The sequence below is a fragment of the Alosa pseudoharengus genome, unplaced genomic scaffold (assembly GCF_046254945.1).
Source record: "Alosa pseudoharengus isolate Yale_2024_CS ecotype anadromous, Long Island Sound unplaced genomic scaffold, YU_APseudo_1.1 YU_APseudo_1.1_scf_22, whole genome shotgun sequence".
Lineage (NCBI taxonomy): Eukaryota > Metazoa > Chordata > Actinopteri > Clupeiformes > Clupeidae > Alosa > Alosa pseudoharengus.
Genome location: NW_027468680.1, coordinates 15,626,841 through 15,654,316, shown reverse-complemented (window position 1 = coordinate 15,654,316; position 27,476 = coordinate 15,626,841). Strand labels below are relative to the sequence as shown.

General features: G+C 45.1%; 2 protein-coding genes and 1 long non-coding RNA gene across 6 annotated transcripts; 2 read left to right on the top strand and 1 right to left on the bottom strand.

The window, feature by feature from the left end:
* Positions 1-1,351: 1,351 nt before the first annotated feature.
* On the top strand, positions 1,352-3,476 carry LOC143139559 (protein yippee-like 5). The gene is made up of 3 exons (XM_076300137.1): positions 1,352-1,366; positions 1,659-1,763; positions 2,097-3,476. The coding sequence occupies exons 1-3, from the start codon at positions 1,352-1,354 to the stop codon at positions 2,319-2,321; spliced, it is 345 nt and encodes a 114-aa protein (XP_076156252.1). The 3' UTR covers positions 2,322-3,476.
* Positions 3,477-5,595: 2,119 nt separating this feature from the next.
* On the bottom strand, positions 5,596-14,272 carry LOC143139917 (uncharacterized). Of its 2 annotated transcripts, XR_012990479.1 has the most exons (5): positions 14,049-14,272; positions 13,916-13,969; positions 13,761-13,822; positions 12,879-13,565; positions 5,596-5,870 (listed from the first exon to the last, which is right to left on the bottom strand). It is a non-coding gene; the product is annotated as an uncharacterized LOC143139917 (long non-coding RNA). The 2 variants fall into 2 exon arrangements; XR_012990478.1 differs by having other exon boundaries at positions 12,879-13,822.
* A 440-nt stretch (positions 14,273-14,712) lies between these two features.
* LOC143139915 (calcium/manganese antiporter SLC30A10-like) lies at positions 14,713-27,417 on the top strand. Of its 3 annotated transcripts, none has more exons than XM_076300753.1 (5): positions 14,713-14,734; positions 15,955-16,048; positions 20,277-20,342; positions 21,312-21,551; positions 26,037-27,417. In XM_076300753.1, exons 2-5 carry the CDS (start codon positions 15,988-15,990, stop codon positions 26,480-26,482), a joined length of 813 nt encoding a protein of 270 aa, XP_076156868.1. In that variant the 5' UTR covers positions 14,713-14,734; positions 15,955-15,987; the 3' UTR covers positions 26,483-27,417. The 3 variants fall into 3 exon arrangements, with proteins under 3 accessions (XP_076156868.1, XP_076156867.1, XP_076156866.1); XM_076300752.1 differs by lacking the exon at positions 14,713-14,734 and adding an exon at positions 15,004-15,478; XM_076300751.1 differs by lacking the exon at positions 14,713-14,734 and having other exon boundaries at positions 15,004-16,048.
* The last annotated feature ends 59 nt before the right edge of the window (positions 27,418-27,476 follow it).

The following is a 27,476-nucleotide window of genomic DNA, read 5'->3' as shown; positions in this document are numbered from 1 at the left end:
GTAGGCTAGAGTGGGGGAAAACGCCCCCCTCCTATATTTCACAAACTAATCACTAGATGAAGTAAAATGTTGTTGTTTATATTTCTATGCACTATGTTGACAATGGTGATGTACAAGTACCCACCATAAAATGGATGAATGCTCTGTACTTCAAGAAAACAAAAGAAAAATGGATTTTTAGACAAGTGTTCTAATTTTCAGCAATCACTAAAACAAAGTTGGATATTGCCAATATATTGATTAAATATAGTAGCTTGTAATCAATTTATTGATTATATTTTATTGCTCCACAATAGATTTTGTTTACTTTAGTTGTTTACTTTTGGTTTTGCTATTCATGTATGAGGGGCATTGCTTTGACAGGGTGGGGACATTTTACCCCAACGCTGGGGCAAAACACCCCTTTTGCACAATTTTTGTTGTTGGTAAAATAGGCTACTAATTAACTGTTAACTCTGGACAATTTTCATATTTGGTTTATAATTCATGACATTGTCACTCAAAACTAGGATAGCAATTCTACATATATTTAGCTTTTTGTTTCACAGTAATATCACATATTCCAAGGGGGGCGTTTTCCCCCACTCTACCCTAACACATTTTTGTTGGCAGGAGAGAGAATGATAGCGATTAACAAATTTCACTTGTTGCTGGTTACCAATAAAAAGAGCCTAGGCTACTATATATCTTTTTGCAAACAACAAAAACAGAAAGGATGGAGACAGCAAAGCTAGAGATGGGCAGGAACAAGGTCAATTGGTAGAAATGCTTGTCAAAACGTTAGGAGCTGGATGTGTGGATTAATGATGCTTTATGTTAAGCATGCACACTGTTTAAAGTTAGGCTACACGGTAAACTAGGCCTACAAGTAAACCAAAGTTAAATTTAGCTTTTTTAGGGCTGGATAAAGTTGACCAAATGGATATAGGCTGTTAGGCGTGAATAAAGTAGGCTACTTTGTTGCTCCAACCCAACGTCAATGGGGACGAATGTTGACATTTTCCGTATTTTGCGTGAGAAACCCGGGAAATCTCCCTTATTTTCATTGTTCAATGTTGACAGAGCTATGGAACGAAAGAGAACGTTAGCCTATGGCGACAGAAATCAACAATCAAACAAACCACTTTGATTTTTTGCTATTTTCATTAATACAAAAGATTGGTGACCTCCCCTCCTAGACAAAAAAAAGTTAGGTGACCCTCCCCTCAACAAAGAATAAAAAGACATGACCCTCCCTATTTTCCTCCAGTGGCCCCGTTTATAAATAACGAACAGTCCCTAACCAGGTCTGACTGCGGTGGTGTCGGGTTGAGAGTGATGAGGTAAGGCAAGGTTTCCAAGAATCGTCAACATGCGTTCCCGGAACGTTCAGCAAACTTTCCATGGGAACCAAAGCCTATTCAAAAACTAATATTCAGGGAACGTTCGGGAACCAAAAACGAACGTTCCCGTAACCAAAAACTAAGGTTCCCAGAACGTTCTGGGAACCATAAAGTGTTAGCTGTGTAACTTTCATGTCGTCATTTTCTAAGCACAGGGACAATGGCGACAGGCTCGTAATTATGCACAGATCACTAGGAAATAGCCTACGAATTTAACGCTGACCCACGAAACTGTTGACTGACATTATCTGAAAGGCAATACGGTCTTGAAATTAGACTTGGATACCTAACTCCAACTGTGACACCATCCTCACCAACCGCTCCAAGCTCATCTCCACACGCTTTACAGGGGCCACGGGCAGGGCTTTCCTCTTCAACAAGGTATACACACACACATACACACACACACATTACCACAACAACCTCATCATAAGAAATGCAAGGGAACTTTCTCATACTCAGATATTTAGACATATAACTACAGTGTCTACCTTAAATCTATAAATGCTTGGTCATTTATACAAACAGGAGACACACTTGCACACACACACACACATAAATGCTCACACACACAATCCCTGAACTATTCAAATGAACACCACACACACACACACACACACACAGGTACAAGTTACTGGTGTAATAAACTTAAGTGTGTGTGCGTGTGTCTCTGTGTGTGTGTGTGTGTGTGTGTGTGTGTGTGTGTGTGTGCAGGTGGTCAACCTGCAGTACAGTGAGGTGCAGGACCGCGTGATGCTGACGGGGAGGCACATGGTACGTGACGTGAGCTGTAAGAACTGCAACAGCAAGCTGGGCTGGATCTACGAATTTGCCACAGAGGACAGCCAGCGCTACAAGGAGGGCCGTGTCATCCTGGAGCGGGCGCTGGTGAGGGAGAGCGAGGGCTTCGAGGAGCACGTTCCCTCTGACGCTTCCTGAGACGTTTACTAACACACACACACACCCACACACGTGGAAGTGCACAACAAAGTAGTGACAGCCTCTGAGCAATACTCTGACTCCAAGACATGCAGAGCTCAAAACATATTGAATACTTAAAAATATATATTTTTTTGATAACACTATATTCCCTGCCCCTACCAACACAATTGTGTCGTAGCCACACAGATGCTGTAACTTATGTGCACTACAGTATGTATGTCATCCCCAAACAGACGACTACAGATACCAACAGACACCATGTCTCTAAAGAGTTAATAACAAAGCAAGCCAAGCAACTTTTCAATCTTGACTCTCTGTGTGTGTATGTGCTGTTGCTGGCGTGGGCAGATGTTGTACTGTAGACCCTGTACTGGCTGTACTGAATGTCCCTGCCTTGTGTCTCCCGCCCCATGCAGCTGACCCAGCCGAACGCACAGAGAGGGACCTGAGCCACACTCTGAATGTTCTCATATCACGCAGCACTCGTGAATGTAGCGTAAACAGCTCCAGTACCAGGTGGCATGACAAAAGACCATGGAACACCGCAAACTTGAGACATCCTTCCCTATCATACTCATTCACACTCATACATTGATACTCAAACCAACAGAATATATAAACATGTTTGCGCTCAACACCAGGAGGAGTGGTTTTCTCCTCGCTCTGGCGGATTTCTAGGTAGATCTCTTAAGACATAGGTGTGTGTGTGTGTTCCATCTCCCATCTGTATTGCTGGCTTGAGAGAATCCTACAAAGAGCTTTTTACAGTTTTTCCTTACAAAGACTCCTGGGTTTGCATGTCCAGTTCTGCTCCACTCTGTACTGTGTGTGTGTGTGTGTGTGTGTTAGCGTGTGTTAGCGTGTGAGACTGAATACTTTTTTGAATGTCTGTGTGCGCAATGAAGCGTACGTGTGATGGCCAAGTGATTCTCCATGATGTAATTTCTATTGATGGTCTCAATGAGGCTGTCATTCCTTTTCCTGTTTCTTCCTTGCTTCTCCCTCCTTTCCTTACTTACTCTTTTCATTTGTGTGATATATTAGAGTGTCATAGTTATGATATATCGTATAAGTATCATTATTTCTATTGTTATGGTTATGAACAATATGGTCAGTACATGGCCATTTTCTGTTAAGTATGGCTTTGAGTAATAGTGCTATTATCAAGTTCATTTTTGATGTCAGATTTAAACAAAAAAAAACTAAAACTGATTTATTCCTCCTTATTGTGCACATTTCTTCAGCAGTGTTGATTTTGAATAAAGACTGGTGTTGCAACAATAGTACTTCAGAAGTATTGTCTTCTTTTATTTTACATTTTATTTTGACTAGATGCATTGATGTTTCCAATGTCTTTACAGTAAAATTTGCAACAAACTTATGATAGGCTACCTCCTGCTAATCTTCGTATTCAATATATCTTACACATCACACTTCACCAAGATGGTGGCCATTTCAGTAGATTTACTCACTAACATTGTTGTGGAAACACAATAAGCATGGAAACTAAATGCACACTTCCTGCAACTGCATTAGCCTACTTGAAATAATTTACTCCTCTAGTAAGTATTCACATGAAATAAAACAATAAAACATTGAGACCATTCAAGAAAGCACACTGGGTAATAACAAATTCAACACATGAACTTGTTGGCTCGTTTTTAGGCTTCATCAGTCATTGTAAAGCTGCCGAAGCTGAACATTATCCAAAACTCAATTTCTCAGACGAGCATCAATTTTAGAGCTTACTACACTCCTTCCTTCTCAAATGACTTGAAAAGGCCGTTTGCACAATTTCACAAATAACCACAGGGACCGAAAAATACCTAACATGCCAACTTTTTCCGGGTTTATCATTTTAACTTTTCCCCGCTGTTTTGCCGTTTTAATATTTTCCCGTAGAATATCCCATATTACTGTAATACTCTCATAACATTAGTCCTGCATTCTGGCCTGTCTCTGTGTTGTTCTGTTGTTACCCCTTGCCCTTCCAGTGAAACAGATGTATTCAAATCATCGTTTTGCTTGCTTGAATGCGAACTCAGAGTGATGTTAACCTAGGCCTATTTAAGTTAATGACGTGGTTGTCGTGAGAGCACGATTCATTGGCGCTTGCAGCGTTCAGCCGTAGGCTGTCTACGTGCGCACCTGCCAGGCTATTCAGCTACGAGTAGACAAAGAATTACCCCTGTATATTCACTCCAAGTTGGCCTACCACTTACCAACTCTACACTGTAGACCATAAACTGGCTATTTATATGACCAATGTATTTGTTCAACTTTATGAAGCAGAATTACGCACTGCTACTTGGAACGTAGGCTAGAGTGGGGGAAAACGCCCCTTGGGGTAAAAGGGCCCCCCTCCTATATTTCACAAACTAATCACTAGATGTTATTTCTATGCACTATGTTGACAATGGTGATGTACAAGTACCCACCATAAAATGGATGCATGCTCTGTACTTCAAGAAAACAAAAGAAAAATGGATTTTTAGGCAAGTGTTCTAATTTTCAGCAGTCACTAAAACAAAGTTGGATATTGCCAATATATTGATCAAATATAGTAGCTAATCAATTCATTGATTATATTTTATTGCTCCACAATAGATTTTGTTTACTTTAGTTGTTTACTTTTGGTTTTGCTGTTGGTTAATGTATAAGGGGCATTGCTTTGACAAGGTGGGGGCATTTTACCCCACCCTTGGGTGGCGTTTTACCCCACCGCTGGGGCAAAACTCACCTTTTGCACAATTTTTGCGATTAACAAATTGCACTTGCTGCTGGTTACCAATAAGAAGGGCCTACTATATATTTTTTTGCAAACAACAAAAACAGAAAGGATGGAGACAGCAAAGCTAGAGATGGGCAGGAACAAGGTCAATTGGTAGAAATGCTTTTCAAAACGTTAGGAGCTGGATATGTGTGGATGAATGAAGCACAATGCTTTATGTTAAGCATGTGTGACCACGGGAGTCAGATGACAAGTCAGTCTTGACTCTAGGGTGCTCGACTACGCCACTTGGGGCCTTTCACACCAAGATGTACTTTAGCTAGACCTCCAACACCTTGATTTAGACAAGAGGGCTCTCGCACACAGATAAGCAAGTAATGACAGAGACGTGGTATTTCAATGAAAAAATAAACAATATTTATTTACAAGCAATTCAGTAAAAAGTCAGTCTTGGGTTTGTTTCTCAGGATGGAGTGCAATACATATTAGGCCCAATAGGCCAGCAAGAGGAAGGCAGTGGCTGCCACCAGGAATATTACATGTAATCACGTAGGGTTAATTTGATCAGCTGTTCGGGAGAGGTTACCTGTCCTGGAAGAGGAGTGAGACCGACACACCACCCGTGCTGCTGATTCTGTTGCCTATTCACAGACACACACACACACACACACTCGCATAGGCACAGGTACTACAAAGAGTGATCACTGCAAATAGTGAGGTGCACGTTACCACTACAGATACTGTGTGAAGTACGCGAAGAGGAGGACTCAGATCCAGCGACCTGCCCCGCGGAACAGCTGCAACACTCTGTTTCTCTGGAGGGGAGAAGGGAAGATATGGTTGCTATTGGCAATAACTGGCTGGGTCAAGAAAGCTAGATGTTAGCATTACCACCGTAACACATAACCACAGCAAAATACTGGGGCAGCCAATACCACACCTGTTGCCGACACACCACGACGAAGGGCAGATAAATGAACACAGCCACGCCTATGTTTAGGCCAAATCAATCGGACAAACAAAACAAAATAAAGAAAACAAAATGAGGCAAGAGCTACAATTACTTAAATCTACCGGAGGCAAAGCAGCAGTGGCAATCTTTCTGAAGGGGTAAACAAACACAGTTAAAATCCATTGTTTATGGTAAATACAGCCTAAACCAATATCAAGCAATACAAATACAATACAACAGGGTTTCCTTTTACCTCTAGGAATACACCACTCAACATGAATGGAAATGGGACCCCCTGGTATCTCTCCAGTACGCAAACCTACATAAAAATCACACACAAGCATAGCCCACATACAACATAATAAAAGGTTATTGGCTCATTAAATCACAAGGACTTACAGCGAAACATGACACATTATAGTAGATCCAGTTACTGTAAACATGCATATAAACATCCATACACATGCACACACATTACATGGCAAACCTTACTGAGCTATACAGCCAATGTTACCTTAACGCATCTCCCAATAGACAGTGCAACCTGCGCGTACACGGCGTCTTTTCAGTCAAGACCTACGTTAAAAACATTGCTGTGAATGTGCGTGAAGGCATTTACAAAAGGACCATACAGTTCAATCATCTATGGTGTAGAGTGCTTGTAAATACCTTCGGTAGATCAACAAAACACTACCCGGAAGCGTCTGGTACACAGCCAAATACCTGTTGTCAAACAGTTGCACTTTAAACACAGCTGGCTAAAAGAACATGTTTGCAGTGAAAAAGGAGCGTTGGCACATACCTTTCATAGGTGACAGCACAGCGAACACAGTGTAGGGAGGACGTACGGAGCCTAGGGATCACTTACTAGCCCACCTCCGGTGCCGGTCTTATAGAAAGTGCCATTGACGCTAATGAGTACATAGCCACCTGCAAGCTAACTGGAGGGCGTGACCAATAGGAGAGGAGCTACGGTGAGAACAGGAGGACAAACTTGGTACAGCAGTTAGTCTGCCGGTTACATTCTACCCCCCCATTCTTTATCAGCGTCCCGCAGATAAATAAAAATAAAAAGCACTGGATCTAGGACAACAAATAAAAACAGGGTCCTAGTAACACCAGGGTCTGAAAACTGCAGTCATATTACTGCTAGAGCCAGGAACCTGGGAGTTCGTAGCCCCGTCTGTCCTACTCACCACTGATACCGGGAGCCGATGGAGATTTCCATGTCTTCCAGCAGTGGTCCGGGAGGTCCGCCGTGGAGCTAGGGCGCCGTGATCAGGGCTAGCTGCTGTAGGAGTTAATGGAGCCGGAGCAGACGGGTCGACTTGCACCAGGGGGCTAGATGGATCCGACACTTCAGGGGGAGGGGCCACTGGGTCAAGATGGGCAGGCTGTGTCTGGACTCCGGGTGCCCTCACAACAACCCACTGACCGGTGTGATCATCTTCAGTCTCATGATCAGCTGCTGTCGTAGGCTCCAAGGGTACATCGGGAGGCTCTGGGTGGTGATTTTGGCGGGCAAGCTTTAGCATCACCCGGTGTACTTGCCGACTCCCATTGAGGTCATGCACGGGGGCTACGGAGTATACCACACCACCAGGGGGTGGGGCTCGAACCACTTGATGTAGGGTTGGGCTCCAGGCGTCCTGGATCTTGGTGCGCCCTCTCACTCCGTGGTCTCGGAGATAGACGAACTGTCCTACCTCCAATGGAACATTCTGGGCTCCTTGGTCATGCCGTTCCTTCCTCCGTGCAGCAGCCGCCTGCAACCTTTCCTTAGCACCATGGAAGACCACGGTTAGACGTCTCTGGTGTTCCTGCACCCACTCACTCACTCTGCCACCTTCTGGTTCTGGTACCCTGCCCAAAAGGAAATCAATAGGTAGTTGAGGCTCCTGACCAAACATTATGAAATGCGGGGACTCACCCGTTGACTGATGGATTGTGGTGTTGTAGCTGAACACCAACTGAGGGAGATACTCAGGCCAATGGCTCTTCTGCTCAGCCGAGAGCGTGCGCAACAGATCATGCATAGTGCGGTTAAACCGCTCGCACTGACCGTTGCCCTGCGGGTGGTAAGGTGTCGTCCGGGTCTTTTGGATCCCGTACAGGCTGCACAGCTGATAAATAACAGCACTCTCAAAACAGCGGCCTTGGTCAGAGTGCAGACGAGCGGGGACCCCGTATCGGAAAAACCACTCCCGGACCAGCACATTAGCCACTGTCGCCGCCTTCTGGTCCCGGGTGGGCACCGCCTGTGTGAACTTAGAAAACACATCAGTTATAATTAAAACCTGTTCCTTACCATCTCTGGAGGGCTCCAGAAAGGTGAAGTCCACTGCTAGGATCTGGTTTGGACGGGACGCTAGCAAGTGTCCCATGGGCGCATGGGGCTTGGGGTGAGTGGATTTGGCGAGGGTACATCGCACACAGTCTAGACACCACCGTCTGATGTCTTCCCTCATTCCCGGCCAATAGCACCTCTGCCGCACTAACTCGGTAGTGCGTTCGATGCCCTGATGGCCGTGATCATTGTGCAGCTGCTTCAGCACTTCACCCTTTAGGCATCCTGGCAGCAGCAGTTGATAAACTTCCTCACCCCCGTCAGGCCGGTGAATCCGGCGGTAAAGCAGACCAGCAGTTTCCACCATGCGATCCCAGTGGCGGAACAGTACCTTGGTTGGTCCAGGTAGGCGTTCCCGGGCTGTAGAGTTAGGTGGTTTCTGCACTCGCCAGAATGGGAGGAAGGCCCTGATAGTCGGGTCTGTCCCTTGTAGTGCCTGCAGATCCTCAGTGGTATGAGAAGGAAAGACAGACATGGCCGCCTGGGTCACCTGAAGACATTCCTCTCGTCGAGCAGCTTGTTGTACGGCCACAGGTAGAGCAGTTCCGACCGCTAATAGCCCTGAAACAGGGTTGGGGCCTTCTGCAGGGGGCTGTCTGGACAGAGAGTCTGCATTCTTATTTGATCGACCAGAACGGTATCGAATGGTGTAGTTGTAGGCAGACAACTCAGCTACCCATCGCTGCTCGGTCGCGCCCAATTTGGCTGTATCCAGATGGCTTAGAGGGTTGTTATCAGTCCAGACAGTACACTGTTGGCCCCACAAGTACTCCCGGAACTTCTCAGTCATTGCCCATTTCATGCCCAGGAATTCCAGCTTCATGGAACTGTAGTTCTTCTCGGCAGGGCTAAGACTCCGGCTGGCGTAGGCAATTGGGCGCACTTTGCCTTCCTGCTCCTGTGAGAGCACTGCTCCAAGCCCGATATGGCTGGCATCCACCTCAAGGATGAAGGGGAGAGTAAAGTTAGCAAAAGCCAGGGTAGGTGCATTCACTAACCTCCTCTTTAACTCCTGGAAACTCTGCTCGGAGGCGTCTGTCCAGGCTCCATCTAGCCGTGGTCCGTGGCCCTTCCTCGTCTTAGTCCCTGCTAGCTCAGCTACCAGACGATGTAATGGGGCCGCTAGTTTTGAGAACCCCTCAACAAACCGCCTATAGTAACTTGCAAATCCAAGGAAAGACCTCAGCTCTGAGACATTGGTAGGATGAGGCCAGTTGGCAACGGCAGACACCTTGGCTGGATCCGTAGACACGCCGTCGCGGGAGATTAAGTGGCCCAGATACTGGACCTCCTTCCTGAAGAAGCAGCATTTCTCCAGTTTTACCTTCAAGCCTTCTTTCTGGAGTCGGCTCAACACCAGATCTAGGCGGGACAGGTGGTCATTTATGTTAGACGAAAAAACAATGATGTCGTCCAGGTACAGCAGGAGTGACTGACAGTTTTGAGCGCCAAACATCCTCTCCATTAAGCGCTGGAAGGTGCCTGGAGCATTGCACAGCCCAAAAGGCATTCGATTGAACTCAAATAGCCCAAAGGGCGTGCAAAAGGCGGTCTTTGGGCGGTCTTTCTCCGTTACTGGTACCTGGTTATAGCCACTAGTCAGATCTAGCGTGGAAAACCACTGTGCCCCAGACAATGCATCTAAGGACTCCTCAATGCGGGGAAGTGGAAAGGCATCCCTCCGTGTCTTGTGATTGAGTTGTCGGTAATCCACACACATGCGAAGGCTGCCATCCTTCTTCCTCACCAGAACAATAGGAGAGGCATAGGGGCTACTACTTTCCCGGATGACCTGACTGTCTAAAAGCTGCCGTAAGTGGGCCTTCACAGCATCATAGTCAGAAGGGGGGAGACGCCTATACCTCTGCCTAATAGGCCTGTCATCTAACAGGGGAATGTCGTGTGACAGCAGGTTGGTACAGCCAATATCACCCTCAAAAGCTGAGAAAACTGACTCATGCTTCAGCAGGAAGGCCCTCACGTGTTCTTGTTCAGACTCTGAGAGCACGGATAAGTCAATGGCCTGGATCTGCTCAGTCACACAGTTAACCTGTCCAGTGTGGGCCTTAAGGGTGGCCGTAACAGTATTAGTGCCCTGAACAACCTCAGTAATCCCTGTAGGGAGGCTTTCAACGGTGACATGGACCACCACACCTATTGAACTACGGGGGTAAAGTGTAGCACGAGTAAACCCAACATTAACAATAGGAATAAAAGCTGTACCTCGCTCTACATGAACTAGGGCAGGTGAAACAAGAAGGCCCTCAGGTAACGAATTGGTAGCTGGTTCAATAAGAACGGCAGAGGCGTTACAGAACTGGGGAGAGCAGGTGGCGGGCACCAACTTGACAGTACCGCCAGGTATATGGATGGGCCTCCGACCCCTAACTTTAACAATCCCAGTTTTAGTTCCAGGGAAGTTGAACTGGGCTTGGTGGCAATGCTGCAGGGCTCTCTGCCATGGAGGTGAAGCATGCACCACTGGTGGGAGATCAAACAGGGCGGGGCCATGCTGGCCAAATAGTTCATCATAACATTCTCGAATGATATTCATTCCCAGCACACCGGGCACTGCAGATGAAAGAGACTGACCTGGTGGATCTTTGACTACTAACCAGCCACGATGAGGGATTACCCTCCCCAGCAACTCAACCGTGAACTCTGCATAGCCTGTGTAGGGTATTTCTAAACCATTTGCAGCGCGAAGCTGCAACCAATGACAATGCTGGAGCTGGTCTTGAAAATTATCTACAAAGAAACTTTCCACCATAGTGGACACCATGGACCCTGTATCCAATAAACAGTTAACAATTACTCCCCCTACCCTAACAGCTACCTTGGGACACTGTCCAACAAGAGACGACACAGTATGGCGTGCCGGGTTGCGACCCTGAGAGCCCATACTGCCCCCACCCAACGTGTGGCTCTGCACATTGGAGGGAGCTAGTTTTCCGTCAGCTGAGAAGTGGAAACGGAGTCAGACTGACGATGGGTTTGAGGAGCTAAGGGCTGTGCTGAAACCACTCGCTCATTGTCACACTCCCTTGCATAGTGACCAGGTTTTTGACACCGCCTACAGATGACTGGGGAAGGGCGGCTGGACCGGACATTGCGTGCAGGTCCCTGCAAAGCAGTCAAACTGCTAGTTAACAGATTAATCTGTTCCTGTTGTTTCAGCAACATCGCTCTCAATTCTGTCATTTCTGAACTAGCCAGGTTCACCGGGGGAGGGGGAATATACTGACCTCTAGAGGTCTGCATAGCACAGAGGGAAGGGACTGAATAACTTCTACCTCGGGGGAAGTCGCTGGGCCTACCTTCACGCTCCCACCGAATGGCTGCAGCCCGCACCTCCAGCATGGACAGCCCTGGAGTCTGACGTACCAACCGCTTTAATTCTCTACGAAGATCAGAGTCGATGACATGCTCTACAAACTGATCACGCAGCAGCAAGTCAGATTGGGGCACTGATTCAGGGGAAGTTTGTTTAACCTTATCCATTAAAGAGAGAAGAGCATGAGAATACTCCTGTAGGGACTCGCCATCAAGTTGTTTCCGGGATAAAAACTGCTCTTGTAAGGCAACATAAGATGTTGAACATCCATAAAGGTCTTTAAGGATAGATAGAATTTGGTCTGGGTCTTCCCTCTCTGCCCTAGGCCTATAGCGTATCTCATCCTTTGCCTCACCATCCAAATGATCAAACATAAAATAGGCCTGGTCACGTGAACCCAAATGTCTGGCACGCACACAAGCATTCACTTCTTCCACCCATTCATCAATACCAACACCTGATCTGCCCCTGAACACAGGACATTTCCTTTCCCTAGGGAGATACAGCAATCGCTCCTTGTCCGCTTGAAGCTGCCGCACTTGCTCCCTCAGTTCCTGTAACTCTTCCGCCATAGCTGAAACAGAAGGGCTAGATTACTTCTGGGGTGGCCACAAGAGGGTGCGGTGATATGGTACCTCAAGGTAGAGTTGTCAGGTCCCCTGATGTGCCAGCTGCTGCTTTGCCTCTATTACCTGCTTTACGGTATATTGCCTCAAACAATAGCAAAAAGAACACAACACATAAACATATAAGGAGGGAAGGAAAAAACAAACAAAAAAAAAACAAATGAAATACACGTCTCTGTATACTAATCCTGCCGACTACGCCAGATTGTGACCACGGGAGTCAGATGACAAGTCAGTCTTGACTCTAGGGTGCTCGACTACGCCACTTGGGGCCTTTCACACCAAGATGTACTTTAGCTAGACCTCCAACACCTTGATTTAGACAAGAGGGCTCTCGCACACAGATAAGCAAGTAATGACAGAGACGTGGTATTTCAATGAAAAAATAAACAATATTTATTTACAAGCAATTCAGTAAAAAGTCAGTCTTGGGTTTGTTTCTCAGGATGGAGTGCAATACATATTAGGCCCAATAGGCCAGCAAGAGGAAGGCAGTGGCTGCCACCAGGAATATTACATGTAATCACGTAGGGTTAATTTGATCAGCTGTTCGGGAGAGGTTACCTGTCCTGGAAGAGGAGTGAGACCGACACACCACCCGTGCTGCTGATTCTGTTGCCTATTCACAGACACACACACACACACACACACTCGCATAGGCACAGGTACTACAAAGAGTGATCACTGCAAATAGTGAGGTGCACGTTACCACTACAGATACTGTGTGAAGTACGCGAAGAGGAGGACTCAGATCCAGCGACCTGCCCCGCGGAACAGCTGCAACACTCTGTTTCTCTGGAGGGGAGAAGGGAAGATATGGTTGCTATTGGCAATAACTGGCTGGGTCAAGAAAGCTAGATGTTAGCATTACCACCGTAACACATAACCACAGCAAAATACTGGGGCAGCCAATACCACACCTGTTGCCGACACACCACGACGAAGGGCAGATAAATGAACACAGCCACGCCTATGTTTAGGCCAAATCAATCGGACAAACAAAACAAAATAAAGAAAACAAAATGAGGCAAGAGCTACAATTACTTAAATCTACCGGAGGCAAAGCAGCAGTGGCAATCTTTCTGAAGGGGTAAACAAACACAGTTAAAATCCATTGTTTATGGTAAATACAGCCTAAACCAATATCAAGCAATACAAATACAATACAACAGGGTTTCCTTTTACCTCTAGGAATACACCACTCAACATGAATGGAAATGGGACCCCCTGGTATCTCTCCAGTACGCAAACCTACATAAAAATCACACACAAGCATAGCCCACATACAACATAATAAAAGGTTATTGGCTCATTAAATCACAAGGACTTACAGCGAAACATGACACATTATAGTAGATCCAGTTACTGTAAACATGCATATAAACATCCATACACATGCACACACATTACATGGCAAACCTTACTGAGCTATACAGCCAATGTTACCTTAACGCATCTCCCAATAGACAGTGCAACCTGCGCGTACACGGCGTCTTTTCAGTCAAGACCTACGTTAAAAACATTGCTGTGAATGTGCGTGAAGGCATTTACAAAAGGACCATACAGTTCAATCATCTATGGTGTAGAGTGCTTGTAAATACCTTCGGTAGATCAACAAAACACTACCCGGAAGCGTCTGGTACACAGCCAAATACCTGTTGTCAAACAGTTGCACTTTAAACACAGCTGGCTAAAAGAACATGTTTGCAGTGAAAAAGGAGCGTTGGCACATACCTTTCATAGGTGACAGCACAGCGAACACAGTGTAGGGAGGACGTACGGAGCCTAGGGATCACTTACTAGCCCACCTCCGGTGCCGGTCTTATAGAAAGTGCCATTGACGCTAATGAGTACATAGCCACCTGCAAGCTAACTGGAGGGCGTGACCAATAGGAGAGGAGCTACGGTGAGAACAGGAGGACAAACTTGGTACAGCAGTTAGTCTGCCGGTTACACATGCAACACTGTTTAAAGTTAGGCTACACGGTAAACTAGGCCTACAAGTAAACCAAAGTTAAATGTAGCTTTTTTAGGGCTGGATAAAGTTGACCAAATGGATATAAGCTGTTAGGCGTGAATAAAGTAGGCTACTTTGTTGCTCCAACCCTTCCAACGTTAATGGGGACGAATGTTAACATTTTCCGTATTTTGCGTGAGAAACCCGGGAAATCTCCCTTATTTTCATTGTTGACAGAGCTATGGAACGAACGAGAACGTTATATGGTGACAGAAATCAACGATCAAACAAACCACTTTGATTTTTTGCTATTTTCATTAATACAAAAGATGGGTGACCCTCCCCTCAACAAAGAATAAAAAGACATGACCCTCCCCTATTTTCCTCCGGTGGCACCGTTTATAAATAACTAACAGTCCCTAACCAGGTCTGACTGCGGTGGTGTCGGGTGGAGAGTGATGAGGTAAGGCAAGGTTTCCAAGAATCGTCAACGTGCGTTCCCGGAACGTGCAGCAAACTTTCCATGGGAACCAAAACCTAGTCTACTCAAAAACTAACATTCAGGGAACGTTCGGGAACCAAAAACTAACGTTCCCGTAACCAAAAACTAAGGTTCCCAGAACGTTCTGGGAACCATAAATTGTTAGCTGGGTAACTTGCATGTCGTCATTTTCTAAGCACAGGGACAATGGCGACAGGCTCGTAATTATGCACAGATCGCTAGGAAATAGCCTACGAACGCTGACCCACGAAACTGTTGACTGACATTATCTGAAAGGCAATACGGTCTTGAAATTAGGCTTGGATACCTAACTCCGCTCACTATCACGCTGGGTCCGACTCCTTAGTGAATGAGGGTTGAGGAAGAGGATATACCATAACCATGTAGGCTACGGCATTATATATCAGGGGCGGTCTGAAAGGGGACAGTTTGTATGCTACGCTCACTGCGCAGTCAACAGCGGTCGGAGCTGGCAAAAGGCAAGATAAACCCTTGCCTGTTTCTTTGAGATAACGATGTCCGGTTTACTTTTGCCAAGGGTAAAATAAAGGAGCAAACCTCATCCAGGACCTCATCAAGACGCGCTAAGAGAAGTGCCCTGCCCTCCCTATGTGTCTGACTCAGCTGTCACGTTCAATATTTGCTGACAGACAGAAAGAAAGAAGGTGATACAAAGATAGCAAAAGCAGCGCACCAAAGCAACAGGTGAATTGGATGGATGACTTTCCCTTTCCTCCGAGCAACAGTTAATTCCAGGAGGAAAATTGAGTAGCCTAACCATGGGACGCTACAGCGGAAAAACATGTCGCTTAATTTTCATGCTTGTCCTCACTGTCATATTCTTCGTGGCCGAGATCGTCGCCGGGTACATGGGGAACTCTATAGCACTTGTATCAGACTCCTTCAACATGCTGTCGGACATTCTGTCTTTATGCGTGGGCTTGACGGCCTCGTGGGTGTCGCGTCGTGCCGGATCAGGGCGCTCCACATACGGTTGGGTCCGGGCTGAGGTGGTTGGTGCTCTGGCCAACGCCGTCTTCTTGGCCGCCCTGTGCTTTTCTGTTTCGGTGGAGGCGATAAAACGACTTGCCCGGCCAGAGGCCATTGACGATCCTAAACTGGTTCTCGTGGTCGGCGCCCTAGGGCTTGCCGTTAACATTGTTGGGCTGTTAATTTTCCAGGACTGCCGTAGTTGCTGCTGCTTGGGCTCCCGGATGAAGAGAGCCCATGAATCAACCAAATCAGACGGGGGATGTGAGAAGAACGGCGAGGCAGGTGCGGTCGCCTTTATATTTAAATCATCTCAGGCTCTAATTTTTTTTGTACAACTTTTTAAATGACTTTAAAACCGATCACATTTGAGGGAAACAAGATAATAAGGGTTTTGACGAATCTTCAGTCAGGGGGTACATGCGCAAGCAGCTCAGCGTTAGAAAAGCCCGGACACATTTAGAGAAGACATTTAGAGAATTTTTTATAATCTAAAATTGTGTCAGTTTAGAGAACAATATGATTGCCTTCCCAGCAATGTCCGGAAATTTTGTATACATGTCAAAGTAGCCTCTCCCACTCACCCTTGATTTGTTGTAGAAAGTCTTACTTACCTCATCTGCTATTCCCTGGGGATGCCCTGGCACCAATAGTAGGGGTGCCTATGTGTCTAATTTGGGGGCTTGTGGGATTCGCATGTTACTTTTTGGAGAGTAGCCTATCATATCTTTGTTCTAGGGGTTCTTAAGAGTAAAAAAAAAACATGTCTCCATTTTTTGAAGGTTTTGAAGGACCCAAATCAAAGGTCAAATTCAGAAAAGGTCAAATTTGGTGTTTTGTCCATAAACCTCACATTGCCGGTATTATAGCATAGGGTTTGGTGCCAAAAAGAAAAGATATTCTACAAGGTAGTGTGCAAAAGTGGACCAAATAAACAATACAACATTATCAAACATTTTTAGGCTGATGATTGATCTCTTTAACAAGACATTGTGCCTAAAATTCTCGAAATTGTCAGCTTAAAAAATAATACTTCAATATCAATACTATCAATTCATGCCTATTAATGTGCTTGAGCTTGCTCTGCCAGTTCTTGTCTACACCCATTCAGAGCACAAAGTTTAATAGACTTTTACATAGCTAGTACCAGCTGAAGTCTGTAAGGCCTTCCGTAGCCTATGTAAGTGTGAAGAAAAAAAAGGGTAAAAGGATCAGATAGACAAATAGACAGGTGAGTGTGTGTGTGTGTGTAAGAGAGAGAACGAGAGACACTACCAGTGACAGTTGGCTGTTGATAGCTGGCAGTTATAGAATTTAGAATATTGAATAACCTGAAGCACATAGTGCTCTGTTCTTCATGGTTGGTGATATTAGTGACCTAGCCTTCTACATCTGAGCAAGCACATTTTCATAGTTCACGGTGGCACAGTCTAGTTAGGTTATATTCTGAGGTGTGTCTTTCTGTTAGTCAGGTGATGGCACACATATTCTAAAAGAAACAGATTTTGGGCTATGTATCCAGTGGCAGATATGTGTGGACTGGTGAATGACCCATCACTATATGCCAAATTTCTTGTTTTTGTCCATGAGAGAGTATGGAGATGGACAATATTTGTCCGTTTCCCGGTTTTAGGTGCGTGCATTTGGTCAGTTAAAAAGTTATGAAAAGTAGCCTGCATAGTAGCCTAACTACATCCACATACAATATATTATAATAGGCCTACAACAACGCCTGACAACGATGTATTCGTTTGGACAACATTAGGCTAAACAGCCTAGAAAGGCTAAACTTAGGCTACCTTTAGTTTGTTAAATGTAAAGCCTAGCTTAATGTTACATTTCTTGCCCATCTGAAATAACTCCTTGCTTTGCTCCTTCCCTCCTTTCTGTTTTTGTTGTTTTCAAAAACCTGATATATCCGCAAAACTTTCCCCCCACGGACCATCCAACGCATTCAAAAGTAACGCATTCTATTAGCTATTCCAGCCGTCATGTTTAATAAGCTGCCCTTTTTTGATGAACACATACAGAGTTTATAAATGATATCCTTTAATTTCATGTTTCCATATCATTATGACCTGATTCGAAATTATGTATTTATTCATGAATAAATTACAAAAGATTTAAAATGTTCATTTTACACCTGTCCGCCATAGCCCTTTTCATCTCGCGTACCCCCTAGAAGCAGCTCGCGTACCACCGGGGGTACGCGTTTGGGAATCCCTGATCTAGAGGGACTTTGTACACTTGTTCAGCAGCAGCTGCTGCCAGCATAGATAAGTGCTTGGTTGCCTGCATTGAAAGAGGACACCTCATGAAGATGCTCTTTTGTCTGCTTCTTTTTTTTTTCCTTTTATTGAACGTGTTTAGAGAGAAATGTAATTTAAAAACTGCTGTTATTTTCCCTCTCAAAGTATTTAGTTTGAATTGTATCTTCAGTTGTAAGGTGCTGACCCTAATAACTTCATACAATAAAAAATAGAAGCAGACAAAAGAGCGTCTTCATTAGGTGTCCTCTTTCAATGCAGGCAACCAACCAAGAGATTTAAGTAATATTTTGAAGTCAATGACTTTTAACAGGTAGCCAGTGTAAAGATGCTAGGATGGGGGAAATATGTTCATATTTTTTGTGTGTGAGCAGCTCCATTTTGTATAAGCTGTAGGCTCTTTAGACAGGTATTATTACAGCCAGCGTAATAGCATTGCAATAGTCTATCCTTGAGGTGACAAAAGCATGGATTAATTTCTCGGCATCTGGTAAGGATAAGGACTTCCTTCCTTATCTTTGAAATGTTCCTTAAATGGTAAAATTAAGTTTTGGTGATCTGTTTTATGTGATTATTTAGTGCTAGGTCCTGGTCAATTATAACTCCTAGGTTTTTAACAATTGTGGATGAGGTTAGTGGAAGATCACTATATGTAGCCTGTGATGTGGATAGGATATCCCTCATCTTTTTAGAACCTAAAACCATGACTTCTGTTTTATCTGAGTTCAAAAGCAGGAAATTATTCGTCATCCATGTCTATATCTCTTATACATTGTTTGTACAGTTGCCTACTGGTTAGCACTTCGGACCTGTAACCGGAGGGTTGCCGGTTTAAACCCCGACCAGTAGGCATGGCTGAAGTGCCCTTGAGCAAGGCACCTAACCCCTCACTGCTTCCCGAGCGCCGCTGTTGATGCAGGTAGCTCACTGCGCCGGGATTAGTGTGTGCTTCATCTCACTGTGTGTTCACTGTGTGCTGTGTGTGTTTCACTAATTCACGGATTGGGATAAATGCAGAGACCAAATTTCCCTCACGGGATCAAAAGAGTATATATACTTATACTTATACATGTGTCAAGTTTGGCTAACGGGGTTAATTCATCAGGTTTTATGGAGAGGTATAGTTATGTATCATCTGCTAAAGAACAGGGGCCCCAGTACTGAACCTTGAGGCACTCCATATTTTACCATAATCTTGGTAGATGGTTTATTATGGACCTGTACAAATTGTTGACGGTTAGGAAGGTATGATCTAAACCAAGCGAGTGCTGAGTCTTTGATGCCTATTAAATTTTCAAGCCTAAGTAGTATGTCATGGTCTATGGTGTCAAAGGCAGCGCTGAGGTCCAGGAGGACCAGTATTGATACAAGGCTAGGTTTTTTGAGGGAGGGCTTAATAACAGATGTCTTAAACGACTGCGGTACATGCCCTGATAGCATTAAATTATTTATAATCTAGAGCAAAACATTATCCAGGAAGGGGAGAACAGTCTTAAGAAGGTGAGTAGGAATAGGGTTTAGTAGACTAGTTGCAGATTTTGATGAGGAAATTGTGGAGGTGAGATCTAATATGTTGTGCATATGTAAATTAATTAAATGTTGTTCGAGGTCTCATTTGTGATTCTGTTATGTTTTTGCTATCTTTCAGCAATGGAGTATGTGTATTTGGTGAAACTGATTGGTTATTGATCTTATCTCTAATTGTTTGACATACAATCATAATACTGACATACAATCATACTGTTGAAAAAAACTGTTTTGTGAACTTTATTCATCATAGCCAGTGCTTTAGGCGAAATGTATGGTGTTAATTATAGTGAAATATACCATTTTTAAAAAATAGGGTTGAAAAAGGTAAAAAAAAATGGAGACATAATTTTTCTCCATGTTCAATGACCTCTAAAGACAGTCCAACCACTCTCCAAAAATTTACATTTCAAACCTACAGAAACCACATAGGCCCCCTGACTACAAGCCAAGGCTTCTGTTGTGGCCATTTCCCCCTCACAAACACCATGAGAGTCAGCACTGTCTACCATGTCTCTCAGGAGTGGGGCAGAACAAAGCCTACTGCTGCAGTATGCACTTCTGTGTGCTCAGAGGAAGTCAGTATAAAGGGCTTCATTCATGGTCTGGACAAGAAAAACGTCCCATGAATATGTCACACTGCCCTTGTACTGTAAAATCTTCTGCACTCTCTCTCATCTACATTAACAGCTTGTTGTATGTTTAATGTTTTGGCACAGGTACCACAGTTCTAACTGATGAGAGTGAGCTGCCACAGAAAGAGGGGCAGCCCCTCAATATCAGAGGTATGTGTGCAGACAAATACAACACTTGAAAACATGCACTCACACCTGTCTATTATTAACAGGGATGGACTGCTAAAGAGCAATTTGTAATGGCACAGACAGAGAAAACAGAAAAATCGTTAGTCATCCCGCTCTCAGAGATGTGGCTTTATAGTCAGTGTGACACGTCCATGTGAGAGCTACATAAAAAAAAGATGATGCCTTTAGATGGACATCTGTTTGTTTGGTTCACTGGAACCATTGCATTTCTGGAAGAAGAGAGGTCATTGAGGACGCTACTGTAGGCCTGAGACCTTTGAACTGTTTATGTAACTCAAACGACTGTGTGGTGTATCACCTTAACAGTGACTTGGCATTTCATCCATGCTATCAAATATTTACCATAATGCTTAACCCCTGACTACACTCTGCAATGTGCACCCAGCATTAATGAGAGACCTGTACAGTTTCAGATTATGGCTGGCTAGTAATCCATCTTTACACTTGAGAATCTTATCACTTGAAATTTGACATCCTGGGGTGCGTTTCCCAAAACCATAGTTGCTAACCAGTTAGCAACTTAGTTGGTTGGCAATGGGAAATTGCACTGCAACCAACAAAGTTGCTAACTTAGTTAGCAACTATGGTTTTGGGAAACACGCCCCTGTAGTATGTTTTCTACAGACACAGAAATGAAGGACTTCTGGCATTCTACTTTAAAAACAGAGGATATTTTAAAATGAAACATTACAGTTAGAAGATTGGAGATACACACACATGGACCTACATATTAAAAAACATGTAAATTGATTAGACAATTTACAATCAATCAATCAACATCTTTTTAAATGCTTAGTAAATGCTGTGTTAACATTCAGATCTCACACTATCCAGAAGGCTAGATATATTTGTTTTGCACACCAGCGAAGCCATGCTGACTTTAGAACCGTAGAACCTTAGAACCTTTAGAACCTCTGTGCTGCAATGCAGGTGTGCTCCTTCACGTTCTAAATGATGCACTGGGCTCCGTGGTGGTGGTGGTGGCCTCGGCCCTGTTCTACGTGTGGCCCCTGGACCCTGGGGCCAAGTGTAACTGGCAGTGCTACGTGGACCCCAGCCTCACTCTCATCATGGTGGTCATCATCATGTCCTCTGCTGCCCCGCTGTTTAAGGAGACCACCACCATGCTGCTGCAGATGTGCCCGGCTGACCTGCCTCTGTCTGCGCTCGGTGAGTCCTCACAGGTGTCTTCACCAACTGTTGAGGGAAGTCAAAGGGGTTGAGCAAGTCCATATTTCTAAAGGGCAACAAGCATTTACCCATTATTCAAAGCGGTGCAAGAGAGATGATAATAATTGGACAGATACTGTAGTTATTTAAAGTTAAAGATGACTTTATCCAAGGCGACACATACTCATAATGAAATATGTCAAGGTTTAATTTGAGAAGTGGGGTAGCTCCAAATGAATGTATAATATTGGTAATGTCACCTTCCTAAAGGGTGTCTTCCACTGTATAGCATTTGTCATGCTATTCTGCTGCTGTTCAGATCATACTCTTTCACTTCTGCACACAGTATTGCCTGCATACATTGCATACTGCACATGTTAAGAGCAGATGCCTGAAGAAGAGCAGCAGCTCTGTGGAGGGGGACCTGGACAGGGCGAACCAGTTGAACCACTTCTACAACAGGTTTGACTGCCCTGCTCCAGCTCCAATGGCGGTGGTCTGTCCACCACCCCCAGCTGACTCAGACACGGCTCTTGTTTGCGTGCCTGCCCTACCCCCACCTCCCAGCCTCCCAGTCTCTCCAGCTCTGCATCCCGGTGACACCCAACGACCTAAGCCACCATCACCTCACGCCCTGCCCTCGCCTGACGCCTCCTTGCCTGTGCCGGTTGAGGCGTCTACGACTCTGGCAGCCTTGATAGGGACATCAAGGAGGTGGTCATCCCCCAGCCCCCACCCCCATACCTCCTCAATACCAGTGCAACACTCACCTCCATCATCACAGGCTATCGTACCCCCACCATCACTGGATATTGCACCCCTCCCCCACATGGCGATCACGAACAATGAGGTGACAATGACCTCAGTCAACAGCCATCAGACACACAGATCCCAGATGCACTTCCCCCCCTCCCCTCCCCTTACACCCCCCATCATAACAACAGATCAAGTGAGAGCCCAACTAAAAAAACTGCGCATCAATAAAGCAGCAGGGCCTGACAGACTGTGTCCAAGGCTACTCAAGGCCTGTGCTGCTGAACTGGGGGAGCCACTGAAGCACATCTTCAATTTGAGCCTACGCCTTGGACAAGTTCCAAAACTGTGGAAGACATCATGTCTCACCCCTGTCCCTAAGAAGCCACACCCTAGTGAGCTTAAAGGGACACCAGGCAAGCCTGATGCTTTTTCTCTACAAAACTCCCCCTCGCTCGGTCTGAAGCTCTTTTCCTTTTCTTTGCATCTTCCGTCAAGGGTTTTCGCTGCTTTTTCGCCGGCTCTGCCATTATACACACATTTGCAACAATCGCTAGCGTTTCGTTAGCCTGCCTCTGTGCTGTGGATGCAGGATGTAAACTGATCCTGCTTCGGTCGGCGGGTACGATACACTGAACTTGCAAGCGGGATATTCTTCCTACAGGCAGTAGGGGCGGGCGAGAGAGTCTTCATTCGCCCTGTAATGAGTCATTTAACCATATACCGACTTACGAAGATGAGTAATTAACACGAAAACGTTGCCTGGTGTCCCTTTAATGACTACAGACCTGTCGCTCTTACATCACATATGATGAAAACAATGGCGCGACTAGTCTTAGGTATGCTCAGACCCCAGGTACGCCATGCACTAGACCCGTTACAGTTTGCATACCAGGAGAAAGTGGGCGTGGACGATGCCATCACTTATCTTCTACACAGGACACATTCTCACCTAGACAAGGGGAAAAATGCTGTGAGAATCATGTTCTTTGATTTCTCAAGTGATTTTAACACCATCCAACCCCTCAGACTGGGAGACAAGCTCTTGCAGATGGGTGTGGACGCTCACCTGGTAACCTGGATTACAGATTACCTGACCGAGCGACCACAGTTCGTCAGACTGAAGAACTGTCTCTCTGACACTGTGATCAGCAGCACCGGAGCGCCACAGGGAACTGTGCTTTCTCCAGTCCTGTTCACCCTGTACACATCTGACTTCTGCTACAACACCGAGTCATGCCACATGCAGAAGTTTTCTGACGATACTGCAATTGTGGGGTGTATCAGGAATGGGCAGGAGGAGGAGTACAGGAGCCTGGTGGAGGACTTTGTGCAATGGTGAAAACTCAATCATCTTCAACTCAACACTTCAAAGACAAAGGAGATGGTGGTGGATTTCCGCAGGTCTAAGCCCACTCTGCTACCAGTCCCCATTGATGGGGTCAATGTGGAGGTGGTAAGCACCTACAAGTATCTGGGTCTCCACCTGGACAATAAACTGGACTGGTCAGCCAACACTGATGCACTCTACAAGAAAGGGCAGAGCAGGCTGTACTTCCTGAGGAGGCTGCGCTCCTTCAATGTGTGCAGCAAGCTCCTCAGGATGTTCTACCAGTCTGTTGTTGCCAGCGTCCTTTTCTATGCAGTGGTATGTTGGGGAGGAAGCACAAAGAAGAAGGATGCGGGGCGACTTGACAGGCTGGTAAGGAAAGCTGGCTCTGTAGTGAGAGCTGAACTGGAGTGCATCACTTCAATATCTGACAGAAGGACCCTGAACAAACTGATCAACATCTTGGACAATGAGTGTCACCCACTCCACAGCACTATTGTTAAGCAGAAGAGCCTGATCAGCTGGAGACTTCGCTCACTGCCTTGCACAACAGACAGACTGAGGAAGTCATTTGTCCCCAGGGCTATTGAACTGTTCAATGCTTCACTTAAGGGAAGAAGAGAGATAGACTTATCTGCATAGTCTGTCTGCCTCTTCACCCCCTCTATGTTTGGATACTGTCTGTCCACTAGCCACTTTTTACCACTGTCTTTCTGCCTCACTGTTTGCGTGCTATATTAGCACATTAGCACATATGCATAACCCCTCCCTCCATGCCACAGCCGAACTGTGGCCACACTTATACCTTTTCTTATATATATATATATATATATATATATATATATATATATATATATATACTTATATATATAGATATATAGACTTATTCTTGCACTGTTGGACTTACTCATTTGCACTATCACCATGCATAGCCGTGGGAAGTGGGGGTGCTGGGGGTGCGGCACCCCCTGCAGGAAAGCACGCGTATTTATGTGTCATACCACTCACGATCAGAAAAAAAAAAGCTCTCCGTCCCCCTGTCTATTATTCTATTATGCACTAAACATTTTTATATTAGACCTGGGAGATCTAAACAAAAACTAAACAAATTAACAAAACAAACCTGAGGGAGATATCTTATGACGATAGCTTTATGGAACGACAATATGCCATATTAAGTAGCTGAATATTACCGTGAGTTTCCCAAGGAGCTGAACACGGGCCGCCTCAATCTTCAGCTTAAAATGATGCATACTGTTATCGGGGAGTCTCGGTGCACCACGGTGAAAGGTGGCATGGATATTGAGTAAGCTCCATCCACAAACAAGAGCTCTCTTCAGCGAGGTAGATGAACTTATTCATCTGTGTCTTTGCGTGCCTGTTTCAGTGGCCTCCAGAGCGTTCTTTCTCTTCTTTAACCTTAACTTACACTGTGCGTTTATGATGTTAGCATTTGTTGTAGGCTATATTTGTGATATGTGGATCAATTTAATGTAGGCTAGCCTATGAATATTGCGTTGTGTAGGCCTATGTTATGCATATGTTTTGAGTCAATGTTCTGTCTAATTTAGCCTGTTTTGACACCCATGTCAGAAGCGTCAATAATTATTACGTTTTATTAATGTTGGTGTTCAACAGTTTTATATTTCACGTGTTCCGTCGATTTCGGTGCAAGGCTACAGCAACTTTGTTACCTTACTAGTGTAGCGTCAGATAGCAGACGGTTACTTTGTTTGCGTTAGTATCAATCTGTGGTTTGCGACATTTTGTCGCATTTTTTCTGTAGTGTAGCCATAATGTTCTTGACAGTGATGTATGCCCCCCCCCCCCCCCCCCCCCCGGACTACAGCACCCCCAACCAAAACTCACTTCCCATGGCCCTGTCACCATGACCACTATCACCATTGCACTATCACCGTGACACTCACTCACACAGAGCACCTTATCTTACCTTACTATGCACAGAGAATCACAGGCTCAGTCCCTGCCTCAGTCATGGCAAGCGCCTCTTGATTGATTAATCACCACTATGTGGATACTGTTTTTAGAATTGATTTAGATTAAGTGTTAGTTAGTATAATTTGTATTTTAGTATATTTAGTATATTCTTTATCTTCTACCGTCCTTATTGCTTAGTTGTGTTTTTATATTATATACTTTTAATTACTTTTTCTGCTGTTAGTGAATGCGTGTGTGTTGTCTGTATGCTACTGAGACCTTGAATTTCCCCTTGGGATCAATACAGTATCTATCTATCTAGCTATCTAGCTAGCTAGCTAGCTAGCTATCTAGCCTACCTTACCTACACAGTTATGTGGTTTAGAATGGTAGCCTACATATGAGATGGTAATTCACTCCATTTTTGTTCTCTCTGCTCTCATCTCTGTCTCTCCCTTTCTCAGTGGATGAAGTGTGCCAACTTCCTGGTGTGCTGGGCGTTCATGATGTCCACGTGTGGGAATTATGCAAGGGCCGGCTTGTGGCCACCCTCCACGTGCACTGTTCTCCTGAACTCCAGGGCGGCGTTGCCGCCTTTACCTCCCTCTCCCGTCAGATGCGCCAAATCTTCCACCAGGCTGGGGTGCACAGCCTCACCCTCCAGCCCGAGTTCGGTGAGCCCCAGCCGGGGAAGGGCGTCTGCGCAGCCACTTGTCTGGAACCCTCCTGCCAGAAGCTGTCCTGCTGCCCGCACGCCACCCGACAACAGACTGCCGTGAGCCAGAGCAATGGGCACCCTCTGCTGCCCCTCACAGAGGTGTCCGTGGACGGGCCTGACAGCACCTGCACCAGCACCTTGCTGAGGGAACGGGCAGGAGCGAGCAAGACCGTCCAAAGCACAGAATTTTAGAGCTACTCCATCGCTGAGGGTAGAAGATGCTGCTCCAGAGTTGACACACGCTTCATTCCTACTGTAGTGAGACTGAGGAGTACTGAACAACTGGCTCTTTCTTTTGAAAGATGTCCATGGACTGAGGATCAAAAGGACCATATGCCTCTAGGACAATCTGTACATTTGAATAGTTCAAATGGCCAGTGTGTGTGTTTGGACCAAATATGTACTGTACAAATGTGCCTTCCCTTTCTCAACTGTCTGCCAGACAAGCTATTCAGGGTTTAGCGCACACACACACACACACACACACACACACACACACACACACACACACACACACACACGTAATTATGCCAGGCTCTGATAAATTGATAAATTGAATCAGTCAGCGCCCGTAATCTTTGCACTGTAACTTTGAGACGGTAGTGAGTTAATGGGTAAAGGTGAGGGTGAGTTACTAGGATAAATGCTACTTCCCATTGATTGATACACTGATGATTTTTGAGCAACAAAAATTATACTGAATATGATGCACTGTTTAGATATGTACTGTATTAGGTAGATGTCACAGCAAATGTGACTTGTTTTTGTCTAATAGTCATTCAGTGAAATTAGTATTCTCATAAGCCTTCCTGCCTTATGTGTATTGAAATGCATTAGTCAGTTCCATGACTGAAGTTATATCCAAACATAACTGTCTCAGTCCATAATGCAAGTCTTGATGTCAGGTCTGAGAGAAGAGTAAGGAACTATATGTGTCATGGTGCTTTGGCCAGTAGATGGCACTAGAACAAAAACATTGCGGGACCACGCAGCCTGATGCAGCGATTGAATATGGTTGTACTGTATGTATTTAGGGTTGTACAAAATGCAAAATGTCTACATGTCATTCCACAATGTAATCCCAAAAACAGTTTTATGAGTAAAATATCTCAAGTGATTTAATAAGTGATCATCAAGGTATCTTGCTCTGTGACACGATAGATGACATTCTGCTTATTGACTAGAT